This window comes from Ursus americanus, chromosome 9 (assembly GCF_024610735.1).
Source record: "Ursus americanus isolate L20-20 chromosome 9, mUrsAme1.1.p, whole genome shotgun sequence".
Classification (NCBI taxonomy): domain Eukaryota; kingdom Metazoa; phylum Chordata; class Mammalia; order Carnivora; family Ursidae; genus Ursus; species Ursus americanus.
The window spans coordinates 25280692-25301635 of record NC_142135.1 but is presented as its reverse complement, the minus strand read 5'-3'; the positions used below and the strand labels follow the sequence as shown (position 1 = coordinate 25301635).

The 20944-nt window shown below is 34.2% G+C and overlaps 1 protein-coding gene across 4 annotated transcripts in view; it reads right to left on the bottom strand.

Annotated features, from left to right (window-relative positions):
* The window catches only part of CSMD3 (CUB and Sushi multiple domains 3), a 1146349-nt gene that overhangs the window by 373079 nt on the left and 752326 nt on the right, over positions 1-20944 (bottom strand). For all 4 annotated transcript variants that reach the window (XM_045805628.2, XM_087864412.1, XM_045805629.2 and 1 more), the window contains 3 exons: positions 14473-14611; positions 7645-7832; positions 2298-2486 (listed from right to left, as the gene is read on the bottom strand). In XM_045805628.2, the coding sequence (XP_045661584.1) occupies positions 2298-2486; positions 7645-7832; positions 14473-14611 (516 nt within the window). The remainder of the gene's footprint in view (positions 1-2297; positions 2487-7644; positions 7833-14472; positions 14612-20944) is intronic.

Below are 20944 nucleotides of genomic sequence, written 5' to 3'. Positions count from 1 at the left end.
AGCAAAGAACTACAGGATCTAAGAAAAGTTCAGATTTTGCCCAGATGCTTTATCCAGGGGGGGAAAAATGACAACGATTTTGATACAGGTGAGGGGAGGTCTAGGACTTTCTAGTGTAAGGGGAATAAAAAGATGAATGAAAGCAAAGGACAAGAAAATATAAATGTAAAATAAAAATATAGTAAGTATTCCCAAATGACTGGGAAGTATATTTCATTCATTCTTTTCATTCAACACAAATTTATTGAGTACCAACTGTGTGACAGGAGCTGCTCTTGGCACTGAGGACATAACAGTAAACTTAACAAAGTTCCTGCCATATAGAACTGACATTGTGGCAGAAAAGTGAACAGTAAATACATAAAGGTATCAGGGAATGGAAAATACTATAAAGAAAAATATAAGTGGCATGACAAGTGTTACTCTGTAGCAAAAGATAGGGTATCGGGGGTGCCTGGGTGGCTCAGTAGGTTAAGCGTGGGACTCCTGGTTTCAGCTCAGGTCATGATCTCATGGGTCATGAGACTGAGCGCACATTGAGCTCCACACTCAGTGCGGCGTATGCTTAAGTTTCTCTCTCGCCCTTTGCCCTTCCCCCTGCTTGCATACACACACTCTCTCTCTCTTTCTCTCTCTCAAAATAAATAAATAATCTTTTTTTTTTAAGTATAAAAAATTTACTATCAAATTTATCAAATTTACTAATTGGCACAGAATCTAACTGAACCATTTCTGACTTGAGGTTCAAGGTTCCTTGGTCAATAGTGAAACAAGATGAATTTAAAAAGATTCAGTTTTTACTCAGAAACCTAAGTATACAGAAAAGAGAACTGAATTCAAAGCATTCTTTCCATCTGACAGAATTGGTAGCAAAAAGGATACTGTATCATCTTTAAGTCACATATTCCAAGTAGTGCAGAGTATCCATAAACTAAACAGCTATACACCAGCACTATCTTTTTCTCAACCATAGAAATGGATGGACATATGATCTGGACAAGGCTAAAAGTAATGGGCCCTTCTCCTTTACTACACTAACTAGTTCAGGTATGGACTAATCACATTTCTTGTGATTTTTCTAATTGGAACATGGAAGAACTCTCATTCCTGTCTGATCCTAGAAATATGAGACAATAAGTCTACATGTCCTACAAGTGTATTCTCCACTGCTAGATACACCCATGTAGAAAAAGCCTGGCTGCAATTAAAGAGAATTATGTCAAGACACAGAGCAAAGCCTACGTAGAAAATGGATAGAGCCTTTAAAAGGTCTGAATTCATGTTTATAATTAGCAATGAAAAGTACATCACCTCTGCCTTTTCTAAGATTTGAATAAACAGCAAATTCTGCTTTTATTTTTTAAAACCAGTTATAGTTGGAATTCTGTCACTTACGATCGTAAGAATGCTGACTATTATAAATAGTACTGTACCAAATACAAGGAAGATGTGCTGATGATTCCCCTAAACCTTGTTATAAAAACAAATTGGCCTAAAACTGTTTCTAAACAATGATGGCTGTGACAGTATTTGGAAATTTAATCATAAAATGATGAATGTCATCTTCTACTTTGAACAAGAATAAGAACTTGGAAATAGTGTTATAAATAAAAAGTAAAGCCCGAGATCAAATAATGCATAGTAATCACATTGTGTGTGCTTTTTGATGAAGCAAGTATGAAAATACTTCTCGAAATTAGGGAGCAGTTTCTTCCACCGTATTTCACATGTGTTTTATGAAAAATGAAGCATTTCTGACTTGTTCGCCATTGAAACAGAGAAGAGGTAAGGACATTGGTAGAATATTCATCATAACCAAGAATTTGCCACCACAGACAGTCTGGGTACATTGTCATAGTGCTGTGTAACTAGGTAGAATTTGGACTGGTACATTCTGCCTTCCAAGTTTGGAGGTAATGTCCTATCCCTTCTGTGAATTTATTGATAGCAATTTGACATTTCAATGCTACTTTGTCAAAGGTCCAAGCACACAATATGCACTTAAACTGGCTACCTCAGCACATTTGGAAAATATATAGAAATACATATACCATCTTTAGGCATAGGGTAAGTCTGGCTGGTTATCAATATTTTTTTTCTTTTTGAAGTACTGTTGACATATAATGCATTTTTATTTCCTTTATTAATGGTCTGATTACAAAATTACCAAAATTCAAGATAATCTTTTAAAATACAAAATATTTATAGTTGTTTTAAGCCTCACATTTTATAAATACTATATTGGCTTCTTTTTTGTTTATAAATCAGCTTATTTTGCATATTGAATTAATTCTTACCATCACAGGTTGGGAGTGGATGACTCCACCAGTGGTTTTTCTCACACAGAAGAGGCTCTTCATGGCTCAACCTGTATCCTGGATCACAACTAAATGAAACAGTAGAACCTATGGAGAAATCATGACCGTAGCGACGGCCATGTACGGGAATGCCAGGGTCCAAGCAAGAATAAGTGTTCACTGTAACACCTACAAAACAAACGGAATACGACAAAGAGTAAGTTTGATGGATTCAGATTTGCCAAAACTGATTCCTATTTCTTCAAACGACTGTGAGTTATGATGGTCACAAATAATGAATGTTCCCATAGCTTTATTTAAACAACCAGCAATTGTCTAACAAATTTGTTTTGACATTTTCTACCCACGAAGCCCACGTTCAGATCACTTAGTTATTTAAGAACATGATGAAAATATATAATTATCTATCAAAATTTATATTGTTATAAATTATAGAGCTATAGGGGCGCCTGGGTGGCTGAGTTGGTTAAGCAGTTGACTCTTGACTTTGGCTCAGGTCGTGATCTCAGGGTCCTGGGATCAAGCTTCATGTCAGGCTCCGTGATCAATGAGGAGTCTGCTTGGGATTCTATCTCTCCCTCTCCCTCTGCCCCTCTCCTCACTCTCTCTCTCAAATAAATAAGTCAATCCTTACAAAAATTATATAGATATGAATATATAATGATGTATGAAAGTATGAACACCAGTAGCTTTCTAAGTAAAGCACTACAATTGCTCTGGTAGCTACTTCTCAGGGTTTTCAATAGCTTGTAGTGTACCTGGTGTCTCCTGATGATAATCTTCCTAGGACTTATGATGTCTACTGAAACCACACCATGGCAATGCCTTTCCCTTCATAAGACATAGTTTCCCAACACTGGCCCTGTTGAGTTTTTGGGTTGCATGATTCTTTGCCCTGGGGCTGTCCTATGCTTTGCAGTATGTTTAGCAGAATTCCTGACCTCTACCTTCTCCAGTCATGACAACCAAAAATGTCTCCAGATATGGCCAAATGTTCCCTGTGATGTGAAAATGCCCTGAGTTAAGAACTGAGGTATAAAGTAAAATAAATAATCATCTTCCTCTTCCTAAATGAAAGACTTAAACAATGAATTACTGTTGTTTTTATATTCCAAAAGTACAATAATTAACATTTTCAAATTATATCTGATTAAATCACATTCACAAGAGAAACTATTTGTATTCACTATCTGATTTTAAAATGAAGCTATACAAAATACTAAAAACATAGTAGTTCAATTTTTAAAAAGACAAATTATACATCTTAAATACATTTATCGAACATATCCATTTCATTTAAATGTTGTTGTTTTTAATGAGAAACTAAAAAACTACAAAATCGTATCTTCAACACAATTACTTTAACCTGATATATTCCTCTTCTCAATGTGACCATTATACTTCTAAGCATCCAAGACTTTGAGATCCTCGTTCATCTTTGAGTCCCTCTCATATTATGTTTTTCCTCCACAAAATGTCTGAAATCTATCCTCATTGAAAAGCATCATGTCATTTACTACTTCTCTTACCCTACCCAAGGCCTTCATCACTTCAATTCTGTAAGACAAACAAAGACATCTGCCCTCTCTTTCAGTATCCTTCATCTCCAATCTCTCCTGGATATAATATTGGACACATATATCCCTAAAATATGTTATTTCATTGCTTCTGTACCCTGCTTTTCATGGTACCAAGTTCAAAGTCATCACCTTTAGATTCATGACTTCCAAACTGAACTCTACCATTTGTAATCTGTATTATTTCTCAGTAGTCATCTTTCCTACCAGTCAGGTAAGTTTCCTTACTAGTTTCACTACCACGAAGACACTCAATCATCCCTTTAACTTACAAAATCTCAATTTTTACCAGACAAGCTCAGATGCCCTCTCCTTCAAGTCATGATTAACTTTTCTTTATCCAAAACACCTATGTTGTAGCAAAATCTTAAGAGATCAGTGAAATGTGGGCTTGAAGAAGTCACGTACAGTGTAAATCATGGTAAAAACAAAATCAAGCAAATGTAATTCTCCAAAAGTGATTTTAATGGTTTCAGATTATTCGGAGTAAAGGTCAGTGAATAGTAATCATTCCATTTGTCCTTCTTGTCTCTCCAACTGATGGATAAAGTAAGATAATGCGTATCTTTTATGTCTCTTACTGTACTGCATACATCTAGCAGTCACAGAATAAGTCTAAGGAGATATTTCATAATTGATTGATAAGCAAATAATCAAGGCAATGGTAATGTTTTGATTCCTCTACCTCTCCCATATGTATTGACTTTAAATATAACAACTGTTATTTAAAAAGTACATTCTCTTAGATGTCTTCCATGTCCCACAGATGAAAAAAATACATGTATACATGCATACAAAAAATATGTCTTTGGAGATGGGTACCTGTGTCTATAAATTTGTTCTGTATCCATTTATAATTTTATTGTTTTATGTATTATTTATATATCCAAGAAGACTTAATTATATTTGTATTTCAAGAAATACAAACATAATAAAAAGAACTTTTTCCTGGGAGAGGGAGAGAAAATTAATTGCATTGAAGCAAAAAATGGGTTATGTTCCTAAATTCTAGTCCATGTTGTTATTATCATTATTTTTAATGTGCTCTGAAAATTATGAATCTTATGTCATTGGTGCAGTTTTTGCAATCTCCCTCTTTTGAGAGAAAGTAGAGTTGGGTAAACAGTGCCCCAGCAAAGGGATACGATGAAAAACTGCAGTGAAAGCAGTGGTAACACTGCGAATAATCCTTCCCATTGCATTTTGGTCTCCTGGAAGAATCAAGTTTTCTTTTTTAATGATTTAATTAAAAAAATAGAAATTCACTAAATACCAAGTACATTTTTAAAGTTTTAATTAGTGTTATAATTAAAATTTCATTCTACTGATTTTGGGGTTTGTGAATGGTTCATTTAAAAAAAGATAGTTTGGTTACCTCCAGCTGGGAAACTTACTAAGTAACAATAACAAAAAACAGGTCTTTGCTTGTTTGTGTTCCTGAAAATAAAGGGCTTGTGACGTTAGAAATTGTTTCTCAGTAGTAATTAAACCACAACATCTAACAGAATAAAATGAGAGGAAGTGATTTCTTACAAACTAATTTAAATAGAACGTTACTGCCCTTCGGGCCAGATTTGACCCAAACCAACATCCACTGTGTCTGTGATCAACCTCAGCCTCTCTAGCTCTCAGCCTCCACTCTGCCTTTTTCGTCACTAGCCTCCAACGGTAACTTTGATTATGTTACCAAGAGCCTGTGGGTGACAAACTTGCTGACTGTGACATAGACGCTTTGCCTTGAACAAACTTAAAACTTTAGTCAGGCTCCTGTGAATCCTTCTGACTAGATCTTACCTGTGGCCCATTTAGTCCAATTTTAGCAACAATCCTACTGGGTCAGTTTACTGCAAATCCCCTCTCCCTTGATACCTAATCAAATTCCTTATTCCCCACCCTCAGTATCTTCTCACTCTGGCCTACCTTTAGCAAAAATCCTGTCTGGTGGGTTTAGCCAGATACCCCCTACCTCTAATCCTCTGCCCCTTTTAGCAATCCCGTCCACTGAATTCCCCCTCCCCCAACCTGCCAAGCAAGACCCTGCTCCTTGACTATAAAGTCCCATTTGTAGTCAGAATTGAGTTCAGTCTCTCTCCCCTTATAGGAAAAGTAGTAAAAAGTAGTAAAAGTCTGCTCTAATGTCTTTAACAAGTGTCTGTGAATAATTTCTTTTGTAACAAAAATACATTTCAGCTTGACTTATCATTTTAATTCCTCATCCGATTAGTTTTCAAAGAAAAAATATGAGCTATCATTCATTACTTACTGCATGCTATTATAAAAACACACTGCATGTGTGATTTTACTTAATTCTTATAATTGTCCTATGTCTGACACGTGATCAAGACCACACACCTCGGCTGGAGTGGGATTGAATGTGATTTGTTAGGTATAGAATACAGCAATGGATTAAAGGAAAAGTGCCTGCCCATTTGTAACATACTGATAAAAATTAATTGCTAATAAGAATTAATTTTGAAATAGATTGCAAAAAATGACTCTACTCGGACTCAAATTTAACACATACATGTTAAACTAAAAATCTCAATTAAGGCCCTTCAGTTCATTTGAATCCCCAAGTATGTGTTAATCCTCTTGTTACATTTTATAATAATATTTTGGAAATATACTTCCATGCCATAAAGCTCGAAGTAAAAAGAGAAGTTAATATAATTAAATAATATTATGGATAATACGATCTTTAAAAGAGTAATGAATATATATTTATTATGGTTTTAAAAGCCCATGAGTCCATTGATCAAATCTACTGAAAAGACACCCAATATGGAATATAAAGTTATAAATTTCAAATGCAGAAATTTTTCTTGAGGGGGTAAGGGGCGTAGGAGACTTGAATATAAAAATAAGTGATTTAATACCTAACTGTACTTGATATAAAGATATCTTGCAGTAACCTTCTTAAATGTGCTATTAGATCCATTTCACCAAAACTTCTTTTCATGCAAAGATACATGGCAATGTACCTTCAGATGCAAATGCATGCATATATGAATTTATATGTATACATCATATGCGATACACCCATACACGTATAAATATGCCAAACGTTTATAAATTAAAAAAACTTGTTTCTATGTATATACCAGAATCAAATTATTTTTAAATACCAGATGTATTTTAGATTTTTTTAAAATAAAACTATAACCTTTTAAGTGAGATTATTATAAGCTGATTGCAACACTGTGAATTACAGCTTGTATATAGTCTTTGATCAGTTATGTTAGTCCTATTTGAATATACTTCTATGTACCTTATTTTTCAATGTTAACATAATTTTCAGTATTTTACACAAAATAATAAAATTGAATATTTTAAATGGAAAATGTGTATAATTAATATGGGTAATATATAAAAGAATGAATTTATGAAGTACATGCTAAGGGAATCTGTCAATGTTCATATACATCTTAGATTGATATTTACTATTTATTATTGGCTTTTCAGAATTGTGCACAAATAACTAGTACATGAACTCACTGTTTAAAATTTATTATCTGATACTTCTGAGAGTTCCTTAGTATTTCCTTTCAGTTAGATAGATATTGTTGAAAAATCTTTTGCAGAATTTACTAAAACACATACCTTGCAAAGCATTAGCATTCTCATTGGTCAAGGAAAGCTTTAATTTTATTTTCTTAATAACTCTTGTAGTTCTTTTACTTATACAATGGTAATATCAAATGTAGGGAAAAGAGAATAGGGAAATCAAAAAATATTTTGGCATTACTTACTTTCATAATGAATCTTGAAACCATTATTAGAACGGCTGTTGTCTGTTGTAAATAGAAGGTATATAAAATTACTGCTACTGAATAGAAACTGGGGCACTTGTGTACCATTGTAGGATCCAAGTAAGGGTGACAGAAGATTTGGTCCATCATGCACTTCCAGAACGTCATAATTTAGTTCAGTCTGAAATCTAGGATTAAGAGACACATGTGAAAATATATTTATGAGAATAACACTATAAGGAAAATAATAATTTACATTGCTATTTAAATGACTAAATTTTTTACTATTTTTATATTATAAGTTTTCTTTAGCTTACCTAATATCATACTATTTAAGATCTCTTCACGCACAAATACAAGTTGTAAGCTCTTATTCTTATGGAGAATTATCATCAAAGAGGTGTGTATTTATTTGTTGTTCATAAGTAAGATTTCTTTCTAATATTATACAACATCCTCAGTAAACAAATGGCCTTTTCATTAACCAAGCATTTTTTGGGAGTCACCTTTCTTTTACCTTCCTCATTTTATGGAAAACTATGTGATTCATATTTATCTTCAATTGTTAATCAGATTCTCATCTTACTTGTATATATATTTCAAATCTGACATTTGCTTTATGTTGTGGTCCTTTTTTTTTTTTTTTGACAAATCTATTTTGGCCATTAAAAACTTTATACAGTTTTTATTTCAAAACAATGGTCCGAATTGTAAGTAGGTAATGATAATAATGATGATGTAGTTGATGTTCACTAAGTGTTTGCTCTGCTAAATATTTTATCTATATTCATTTATCCAAACCTCATACTAACACTGTAAGTTAGCTCCTATAATTATACTCATTTTACAGGTAAGAAAACAGAGGCCTGCAGAACTTGCATAGCTCAAACCCAAGTCTCTCTATCCCAGTCAGTATACTATGCTATGCTATGCAGGCTGGTTTTATTTTTAGATTTTTGGTGGTAGTTATTGCTGATGTTTTCAATTCTCTTAAAATACGCAATTTTTATAAATGCAATCAACACAGAGCCACTTTTAACGTGCACAAAATATTATTAATAAAATAGCATTTTAAATGCTATTTAGGAAGTGCAACTGAAGTATTTTTCAATCTGTACCACTTTTACACCCCGTTAAGCAATATACTCAGTAAAATGAATGAATTTCATAAGCTTATCTTGGTTTTTATTTTGCAATATGGAATATACTGCATTGGTCTAAAAATAACTTTTCCAATAATGCAATTTAGAATAGGAAATGCATAGGAATACACTAGGTCCTTTAAGTAAATCTTCAGACAATTGTATATTGTGAATCCATTATTTGGTTGTTTTGTAGTCAGTGTATTGTAGTATTAAAATTCGAGCTTCACTTCGATACTAGTCAGCTGATAATAACCAAATTAAAATGCACAGAAGAGTCAGAGATTACTTTGAATTGAAACATAAAGAGACAATTCTTAATAGAATAGCAACATTAAATGGTGATATAGAGAACACTGTTCAGTAAGAGTGAATCCTTAGAAAGAAAATCATCACAGATTTGCCCTAAGGAACTATAAAAATACATTACAATAACAAGGGAAATGAATTAGGGTTACACAATAATTTGAATTTCTTTCATCTTGTGTTTCAAGACAGTTGTATACATTTCTCATAAACTGCCTCAATCTAGTGTTCATTTGTTTATGACATTAAATTTATTTTTTATCATAAACAAATGTTGTGGAACCACTAGATGATATTAAAAATGAAATTGAACCTAATCTTACTCAGTTTTTGTCTTTTAAAAACATTTTTAATGTAATCCAAAGCCATCTGACCAAACTGAACTAATCGTCATTAATTTAAAAGTAAAAAAAAAAAAAGCTGCTGTCTGGGAGAGTGATACTGATAGCTATGGTCTAGGAATGAAGGACAGGAAAAGGGATAGAAAGACGGGCTTAGGATGATTAATAGTAAATGAGTTCATTTAGAAGCTGCCAAATATTGAGAAAATTTAGAAACTGTTGAAAGAAACAAAGCAAAATTCCTCTGTGGATCTGAAAATAAGACTTGTAAACTGTTCAGCTATGTTAAGAGATAAAGTTTAAAAACCACATATGTTCCTTGGCATTATTATTTTGCTTTGTGTTTGATAGGAAATCTGATTTCTTAAGATTTCATTGACTTAAGGTATTTGAGACAATTTCAAGAAGCCAACTAGTGGCTAATATATTTGTGATGTTTTCTAGTTTTGTTTTGTTTTTTTTCCTCCCCTGTAGATTAAATCTAGTCAATTGCAACATTTAAGAATATAGGAAAATAGCTATGCCATCATCTTAATTATAGTATTTATTTAAAATTTCATTTTAATCAAATTAAATTACTCCTGGGTACAAGAAAGCAAGTGACATAATTCAGAAATAAATACAATTCCTTATTTGGAAGCAAATTCTATAAAAAGTATTCTCGGAATGACAGAAACTATAAAAGAGCTGGCAACCAGTGTTCTTAACAATAGCTTGGTTGGAAATCAGAAGGGAATTGAATTTTTCAAGACATCATTCTCGTTTGCTACTTCAGAGAGGATATCTTGTTTCTCAAAACAATCTTACGAGGGAAATGAAGCACCAAGATATTATAAGGTCAGTAAACAAAGAAGTGATAGATGTACATATTTCTAATTTTAAGGTGACTATTTTATGCTTCTAGCCTAATGGATAAACCTCCATTTATTTTTTAACTTGATGAAGTCCCTTGCTCACTGCTTTGAGACTGAGCTACTCCTAATCATGTGATGGCTGTTTAAGATGTGGATTATTTTAAAGGAACCAATTCTCTGACAAAGCACATGGGATATGGACAGCCCTAAAGCAAAATCTCATACCCTTAAAGGATCTTTAGAAAAGAAGAAATGGAGGAGGGTTTTTAAGTAATTTTCTTTTCAAATAACTCCAACTCAAGAATCTTACGGGCCTGTGTGTGTGTGTGTTGTGTGTGTGTATGTAGGAGGGAAAGGTAGAGGACTTAATCCTCAAACAAACATTTCAGTGTAGAACTTTTTTTTTAAGAATTAACACTTTATTTTAGTTATATAAAGCAAAATTCAATAGAGCTATGCCCTCTCTATTCTAAAATAGTGAAAATAACATCAATAAATTCTTAAAGCATTTCTAACTCTTTTTTTTTTTTTTTAAGATTTTATTTATTTATTTGACAGAGATAGAGACAGCCAGCGAGAGAGGGAACACAAGCAGGGGGAGTGGGAGAGGAAGAAGCAGGCTCATAGCAGAGGAGCCTGATGTGGGGCTCGATCCCATAACGCCGGGATCACGCCCTGAGCCGAAGGCAGGCGCTTAACCGCTGTGCCACCCAGGCGCCCCAAAGCATTTCTAACTCTTGATTCTTCCAGTATTTGAGCTAATTAACAAGGGATAGTCATATATATATATATATATACATATATATGTATATATATATATATATATATATTATAATTGTAGATATAAGTGCGTATATTACATACATACATTAGTATCAAGATGGTGAAGGAGCTATGAGGTTTATAATTTGCTTCAGAGGGTGACTTAGGGATTAAGAAAAGAGGCACAGTTGACAAGTCCTGCTCAGTGGTGCTCACAGGAAGAAGACAAAATCTTAGGACTCTGGGAATCATTTCTCCCCCCAGGCCTGTTCTGGCTGACCTACAGAACTGTTTATTGTTGCTGTGCACAAACCCTAGCATGAAAATCACTTTTCAGTATGGCTCTTGCTTACAGCCTAACTTAAAGGATTTGTGTCACAGTAAGCAGATAAGAGAACAAGAAAGTGGCAGTGTAAAAAGTGCTAAGTAACTATATTTATCAAAATTAAATTTGGTTTTTGTCTCCTTAACTGGCATTACAGTTTATAAAAATTGTTGAGATGTTTTTTTACCAGGAAGGTAAGTCTGGGATGGTTTAACTTAGAATATAGCCTATAGAATGTACATTAATTCACTTTAGAGAATTCTGAAGGTATCTACCCAAGATAGGCAAGCAGCAAAGAGGCCTATCTAACTGCCTATTAGGAGGGATAGAACACACATGTTAAAAACTTTGTACAGAGAAAATGTGTCTTCAAACAAAAGTATAAAATCAAAAGTGCCAAGTGTGGTGCTCTGAATTATAAGCACTGCTTTGCAATCTGCTTCTCAAGTGGGCAACTCTAGATAGCCTACGTAGAGTGGAGAGATACGACATGTTATTTATTTATTTAATGATGGTTAATGACTCTCATTAGCAAACCAGGGGATGTTTTTCAAGAAAATAATGTACTTTGAGTTAATAAAACTTAATTTTCTAGTGATACTATTTTATGCTTATGTAGTGGAGACAACTGGGAGGTGGAGAAAGTGAATTCTTAGGAAAACACTGATCTTTGAGTTAGGAAAAAAATCTTAATTTGCATGTTTGGAAAGAAAAACAAAATCTACCCCCAGTCCTACACCCCAACATCACCCAATTAGAAGCTCAGAGAAACAAATAGTTAAGTTGTTCTGCATAATGAAGTAACAATAGAAGTTTACCCTGCTATATACTGGAGGGAGTATTTAGAAGTAGAGGAAGGAGGGCTGAAGATCCTGGGTGTGGACAAGCCAGAGGCAGGGAAGAGTCTGGGATAAGACAGGGTACTGGAGAGACACACACGATCATTCCCAAGATGGAGATTACCAGAAAAAGCTTAAGACAGTGCAATAATCCTCTTTGGTTATACTTGTATTAAGGTTTTTGTGAGAAGGAAGGAAAGTGATACCAATAAGGAGCAGCATAAGGAGTTGAGGGAGGGCGGCAGCCTCCAGAGCTCACAAATGAGATGAAGCTAAGAGCAGGATTTCAAAGCTGGAAGTGAAAAAAAGCATCCCCAGAATTCTTAAAATTTAAGGAGGGCCCAGACTTTCCTCTGCATATAAAATGAGGCTCAAGACTTTTTATTTAGATATTGAAGGGTAATGACATGGTAAGAAATATATGGGTGATAGCTGTTACAAACTATGGGAGTATAATACATTTTCAATTGTCTTAATCATAACACCTCATATAGAATAAAGTTATGTCCAAAACAGGAAATACTAAAATTATGCATTTATACCTATAATAATGTACTTATTTAAAATATGAAACAATTATGATAGAAAAATATGCTAATCCTTCAAATGTGATGCTTTAAATTTAACAAATTAAAAATTTGTAATAAATCTGTCTCATTGACAGGAATCAATATAATTTTTAAAATTATTCAATGACATGATCAATATTATTATGTTACATTATATATTCCAAACCAAATAGAATTAAAGTAAGTTTGGTTAATTTGGGTCCCACATTCATGGAATACTATTATTTGATGAAGATTTTATTCTGAATAAATCATATGCTTTTCACTAAAATTGCTATGGCAACACAGGCTATATTACTGAATAAAGGATATGATTTCAACAAAAAACTCTGCCCAAATATTCTAAATATAAACTTTTTTAAAAATGGGTAACTCATTGCTATGGGCTGAACTGTATCCGCCAAGATTTATATGTGAAGTCCTAATGCCCTAGTACCTCAGAATGTGCCTATATTTGGAGAAAGGTCCTTTAAAGATAAAATCAAGGTAAAATGAGAACAAATGGGTGGTCCAACATGACTGGTATTCTTATCAGAGAAAATTCGGAAACAGACACACACTGAGGAAAGACCATGTGAAGACATAGGGAGAAGACAGCCAACTACAAGTCAAGGACAAAGGCCTCAGAAGAAACAACCCTGTTGACACCTTGATCTCAGACATCAGCCTCCAAAATGTGAGGAAATAGATTTCTGTTGGTTAAGCCACTTAGTCTGTGGTATCTTGTTACGGCAGCCCTAGCAAAGTAATTCAGTTGTAGTAAAGTTGTGTAGGCCACAGTAAGGTAGGATGGCCTCATGCGAAATGTTTAATACTTTACATCTGTCAAATAAAATTTGTTTTCTTCTCAAGTTTTAACACTAGTATGGATAGATTAATTCAATGGAGAACCTCCTGAATTAGGGAAGGATCATGTTATATTTGTAAAATTCAATCATCAGCATAATTCTGCTATCTTTATGTTTTCTATGTGGATATAATGCTTACAAAGTTTCCTTCTTTAAAATAAAGGGATTGAAAGATGGAATCAATGATATAATTGAGAAATCATACAAATACTTCCATTTCAATTTGTGAATAGTGATTCAATCACAGACCTGAAGCTTCGTTCTTTTAACTTTTTAATATTTAATATTGTAATCTTTCATGGCATAGATTATTTGATCAGTAATACTATTTTTCCTGGGAAAAAAATGCTCAACCGGCCAATCACCACACACATTAATTTGACATAGCCATTTTTTTGAAGGACTTGTAGGTGTAGGTATGCGCGTAAGTGTCTTAGGCTGTACTACAGTATAAATGCAAATGTGTTTATAGCACTTTTGCCATTCGAAATACAGCAGAACACACAGGCCCTTTAAAATCAGGACAAGTAAACTCATTATATTAAAGGTCACATGTTCATATCTCAGTAGTGTATACATGTATATAAAACATATGCATATAAAGCAAAAAAGGTCCATCTTGCATATCTCAACAGTACTGACAGAGCATTAAACAAATAGAAAATTAACTTGAAAGCAGGCTGAAAGGTTAAAAGGGGCGAACTCTCTGAAGCATTCAAGGCATAGAAATCGACTATTGCAATAAAATTATACATTGATTTGATAAATAAAATGGATAATGCCAACTATTCTTTTAGATCATCTGTGTTTTTTTTTTAAGGTAGAAAAATATTTGTAGAGACCTTTCAAATGTAATTTTGATAGAGTGTCCTGGTTCAGCTTCAATCACCCACTCACAATTCAAAGAGTCTTTATAGTATCCTGGCCATCCTGGGGAGAGAATCAATCCACTGGGAGCTGAAAAATGGCCACCACACGGAGCTGAAAGAATGAAATCAGAGAACGTGTAAGAACAGAAGTTTTAGAACAAGTTGTGGAGATTATTATTAGTACCAACTATAATCTTTTAAATGAATCTCTGCATGTACTTTTAAAACATTATTTAAGAATGTTTTGAAGGTAAAGCTACACCTAGTCCTATTACTGAATGATTATTTTCCTTAGAAAAAGTAATTTACTTTGTGAATTGTCATTGCTATACCCTCAGCATGTCAGATAAACTGATAATCCTCAAGTACCCTACTAATATCCCTGAAATGCATTCTTGTGTCTCCATCACTTTCCTGTTCAAGGTTTGATAACAACGTAACTTGTTAGTTTTAGTTTCTCTCTCTTTCATTTTCTGACTTACGTTATCAAATACTGCTAATTGATTCTACACACTGTCTAAAACTCTAATCTCCTTTATTCTAGAGTCCCTACTACAGTTTGGGTCTTCATTGATTCAGCCTCTTCCCTCACTTCCCATCCGCTACTTTCTCTCTTGCTTTAGTCCAGCTGTCGGAATAATATCCTTCAAATTACAGTTTCATTATACCATTCCCTTTTCCAGATATCTATTTTGATCCCTTTTCCTTTAACATTAGATTCAAATCCTCAGCTTATCATTTCCAGTATATAATTTTCTGCTTTTCTCTAAATTTACACAAAACTGAAACCATAATGATAACATTGTAATTTCAGTAGGTACTGATTAGGTCTTCTGGTGTAAACACCTCATTTTGGAGATGAATAAACCAAGTCCAGAGTAGAGCAACTCTCTGAAGTTCACAAGGCTTACTAAGTCTTAAAAGTACTTTCAAGACATTTTTTATACAACAGGACCTCAAAACTAGCCCCCCCCCCCTTATTTCCCAGTTTTGCGAAATGAAATCACCATCCATGGAGTTGCATAAGCCAGGAAGCTAGATGTAAGCATCTTTCATATTTCTATAATCCTTTTCATTTACTCCCATATCCAGGCCATCCTCAAGCTCACTCTTGTTTCTCTATCTCAATAGCTGCATCTTAAATTATCATATCATCATCTCATCCCTGCAATAAGCCTTCCTAACTGAGCCTTCTTTCTTTTTTTTCTTTCTTTCTTTTTCTTTTTTTTTTTTTTAAGATTTTATTTATTTATCTGAGAAACGGTGGAGAGGAAGGGAGAGGGAGAAGCAGACTCCCTGCTGAGCAGAGAGCCTGATGTGGGACTTGATCCCAGGACCTGAGATCATGACCTGAGCTGAAGGCAGATGCTTAACCTACTGAGCCACCCAGGTGCCCTGCTAACTGACCCTTCAAGCTGGACTTTTCATCCACACTAACTATCCTCCATCTATAGCCAGAGTATTTTTTTTTTTTAATTGCAAATCTGACCACACCCTTCAATGGCTTCTTTCTGTGTTGACTAATAAGGCCCTACAGGATCCAGTTTACACTCCAGCCTAGACTCTGAACTTCTTCTCTACTTGACTCTGCAGCCCAGGTACCTTAGCCTGCTCTGTACCTTCAGGAAGTACACACAGAAAACAAAAATGGAGCAAAGAGTATCTGAATTACTGAAAGTTATTCAGAAAGGAAAAACAAAAAGGAAGAAGATCAAATGTATACTGTATTAGCTTTTCAACATATTAGAGACCATTCCCAATGACTTCCTATGTTATATTTTTATTTTCTCCAAATCGCTCCATTTAAACTTCATCCCATGTATTTATATTTTTGTTGCTTACTTGTTTCTATTTTACCTTGCAAAATTTCTAAAAGCTATTGCTCCAGACACTATTTTTACTCATTCTCATTTTTTAAAAAATTTGATATAACCCAAACAAAATAGGAAATGTTAATAAGTTGGCCTAGGAATCAAGCATTTACTATAAATATCCATTTGATAAAATATATTTTTATGTGAAATTGCCAAAATTTGTTATTTGCATGCAAAAAAAACCTTTTCAAATAAAGTTAGATTTATTTCTTTAGTAAAATTTAATTTTGCTTCCTAAAAAGCTTTCAAAGAAGACCTTCATGAGGATTATTTACTCCTCTTTGCTACAATGACTCATAATTAGGTTTCCTGTAGGGTTATTATGTATTTCAAAAATAAAATTATGTGCATAATAGCCACTTAAATTATCATATTTTAAAAGAGAGAGTAAAGTATCTTAGTGAGAAAAGGTCTCAGAAATATGGAACATTTCTGACAGAAATCCTTAATATGTCATGCACTCATATTGTTTTAGACAAGTATTTGTGCACTTCAGTCTAATCATCATTAAAAGAGGTAATCAGTCATAAAATTAACAATTGAGTAATGGGCCATAAAGGATTAAAAAGTAAAGGACCCAGAAGCATTTTAGCTGGTCCCTCCATCTGAAGTGTGAGGGAGGCAGTTAGGAGGGGCCTTTAGAACAAAGGAGAATATAAAAATATGGTTACTGTTTGTTCCCTGAAAGGCCTTCCCTGAAGGTGACCCTTCTAAAAGGTGAGTCTTCTGGTTAACTTATGACATATTCTGAAGCAGCTTCTTTCTCTCACATATAGGGTTGAAACTCTCCAAATTTATCATTCCAAAAGTATGGGAACAGACTCCCCAACCAGGTGTGAAACCTAAGAGAAGAGACAGAGGCTCAGTGGAGGTCAGTTAGGATAAGCCTCATGGTCACAGCCACTAGCAGGCACATGGTAGGGAGATGTGCACAGGGACAAGTATGATATAGCAACAGCAGGAGAGTATGGAGGGGGCAAAACGTGGGGAAAAAAATAAGGGGAGATCAAATGTAGAGAAAAGAGATGTAGAAATCTCCCCAAAGCAGAAAGCAGTATAGAATATAGGAAAGAGCGAGAACATGAGCTTTTGAACAAAGAACTACTAATAATATTAGTAGAAAATATTTGAATTTATAAAGAGAAATTTAACTGTAAAAGGAATAATAAGTTAGTGGCCTAAACCTTACAACTTTGTCATATCCATGTACTTCTTATAGTAAATTAATAATTTTCTTTAGATAGATTCGTTTGTATTTTAACTTCAATGACTTTTTCAGACTTGCCCTAAACAAAAATGTCTATGAAATCATAGTGTTTTTGTACTACTTATATTTTCTCCAAAATGCCTAAAAATAAATTTGTAGCTATTAACACATTTAACAACTAAGATTGTGTACCTCCAGGTATAAAGGCAACACAGTTTAAGACAGACTTCTGTAAAAGACAGTAACTAAGCTTCCCTGAACAAGGGAAACTGGAATATATTAAAAAATAGAAAGGAGATCAAGACCAGACAAGGTATTTCAAAGTTTCGTTCATTCATTCATTCATTCATTCATTCATTCATTCATTCATCATTTACTCATTTGCATTTCAGTATTTCAAAGGTATTTCAAAGTTCCATTCATTCATTCATCATTTACTCATTTGCATTTCAGTCATGCAGCAAACAATTGTGTGTCAGGTATGTGTCTGTGTGGTATTTGTATTACTTTTACCAATTACCATTTATTGAATATTTCTTATGTGCCAGGAACTGTGTGAAAACTCCCTTGGATTATTTTATATAACGCTCAAAAAAGTCCAGCCACATATGTACTATTATTATAGATAAGAACATTGTTGTATAGAGAATTTTAAATGATTTGCATATGTGGGGCCAAGGCAGTCCATCCCAAGATGGACCACTTGGCATACTGATTATTTTAAATAAACATTACTTAAGAGACAATCTGTACAAAAAGGACACCCTGACCCTTCTCTGTCCGCTGAAAGCAGGAAATAAATCTCCCACATGAAAAATACCTTCCCTGTTCCACGAGGTTCCCTGTTCCCATCACCAGAGATGGGAAATTTAGAGCCAAGGAGGCTGTGTAAATAATCCTTGTTACTTTTTTTTTTTTTCCTAATTTACTACTGTGGTCCAAATTCTGTTTAGAATTTCTTACCAATTGAAGCTCCCAAGATTTTCTTTGTCCTGTCAATTCCTCAAAGATTCATTGTCTCTTTGCATAAAAAGTCTATAAACTATCTGCCTTGCTCATTTCTTTAGGTTTCAATTTCATTATTGAGCCTCCTTGAGCATATGATAAAACTTTGTGTTTTTTTTTTCTCCTGTTATTCTGTCTCATAAAAATATAATTCTTAGTCTAGCTGGGAGACTTTGATGGGTAGAGAAGAAAAAATATTTAAATTTAATCAAATTCAGTAGGTATTGACCAATACTCATTATATCACTATATTTAGGCAAAGGATGGGGTGGACTATTTCTGTTTGGGTTGTCTCCTTTAACTGTGTGAGTTAAGGTATTTGTAGCTGGTAAAATAAGCACCTAGATTTTAACAGCTTAACAAAATAGTTTATTTCTCACTTGAGCAAAATGGCCTTCAACTTGACAAAACTTTAGACAGGCATCTTCAAGACTTTAGACCATTCGCCTAACTTCCTCCAGTACTTTTTCCACTAGCTCACCCTCAGCCCTTAAAAACCTTTGCTCAGTGAAGTTGAGTTCAGTCTCTCTTCTTTATTGCAATAGTCTTGAATAAAGTCTTAAGTCCTTCTTGCTTGTAAAACTCTGGTGAAATATTTCTCTGACACACTCAAGTGGCAGTACAATGAGGTGAATCTACTAGCAAGATAGCTTTCCCCCTCCTACACTCTCATGACATAGGATGAGGAAGTGTTGGCCATTTTCAATGTCTGACTTCCTAGGTTGCCCTGGAGGTCATTTCCATTTTAGCTGGCAGGAAAGGAAACAGTGTGGAAGACCACTCTGTGTATGCTTTTTATGAACCATGGCCTGGAAGTCATTGAGATCACTTCTGCATACTCACATGGTCACACCTAGCTGCAAAGGAGGTTGTGAGTTCTTCAGCGGCTTTTCCCCCATCCACAACTCTATATAATCAGTGGGGAAACACAGCTTAAAGATGAACAGCTGGACATTTCTGCCATACCAACTAAGACAGTCATAATGTGTTGCTGTTTAGAGTATGTTTCTATATGTATTACTTAATTTGATTTTTTAATACTCTTGTAGCATAAAAATGTTGGTTTCTTTCTTATGCCATTTTTGCAGATAAGGAAAAGATCACATAACATGACTTTGTGAGAAATACAGACCTGGGTAGTGGCAGAGGTGAGATTCAAATTCAAATCTTTAAATTCCAAATTAGGATGTACTTCCAAGATTGATGTATTGGATTCATTTCCCAAGAAAGACACTTATGTAAGCATATCTTATGCTCTTTAAAATAGGTTTGGTGAAGACAAAGATGGGTGGTTAGGGGGATAGACAATCCAACCCAAAGATTTTTTATATAAATTTGAGATTCTAACAAAGCCATTTTAAGCGCTTCTCTAATATTAATTTGTTTATTCTTCATGTATTCATTAATTCAATAAATATTTGTTTAGTTTCTGCTATATATAAGATACTTGGCTAGGTGCTTAATTAAAAAAAAATCCATATGACATTTTCTCAGCCCTCAAGAGACACACACTCTACAAGGAAGACAGGCATAGCTAACATGCAGCACAAGTACATACTTGAGCTGGGTAGGCAGTCTGGAAACACAAGAAAGAGACAAGTAACATCCTAGGGACATTAGGAAAGAGCTCTTGAAGGCGATTTTGTCAGAAGTGAATTTAGATTAAAAAAAATGAATAGAAAATAAGGGGAGCTGGACAGAGAGAGCAGAGACAGAAAGTGAGAAATACGAATGTGTATGAAGGAAAGTCAAGTTTCGGAAGCTTATAGTTTGTGGAGGAATAAGTAGAGGACGTTTTGGTTTTATGCACTGGTTGCTGCTTTTGAAGACTTTTAAACCTTAGTGAGCACCCAGGCAACTTGTTAAAATGCAGATTTCCAGAATGTACTTCTAGTAGCTGTAAGGTGGGACCCAGAAAGCTGCACTGTTAACAAGACCCTCATCCCACCCTGATCTCACAACCCATTTTGCTATTGTTGGCCCATAGACCACACTGACAATATCTAAGATATGGCTGGTCTGTAGCTTCAAGATTCTCTTGGATAGTATCTCAGGTTCCTGAGATAAAGAAGTGATTTGCGTCTGTTAGTGAAATACAGATTGTTGTCTCTAAACCACCCACCCCCCCCTTTTTAACAATAAAAACAGGGCACACATGATAAATATAAAGTAGACATAGTTCATTTATCTACTTTTATTTTTCTAAGGTCTGGAGAAAGTCTGTTATAAATAATTTGCGTTGGAGTGCTGACTCATTTCTGTGTTACTTTAAGTGGAAGGGACAAACTCGAAATACCCATACATACCCTGTATGAAAGAGTCAAAAGTGCTTCAGACTGTATTCAGATAAAATTCCCTT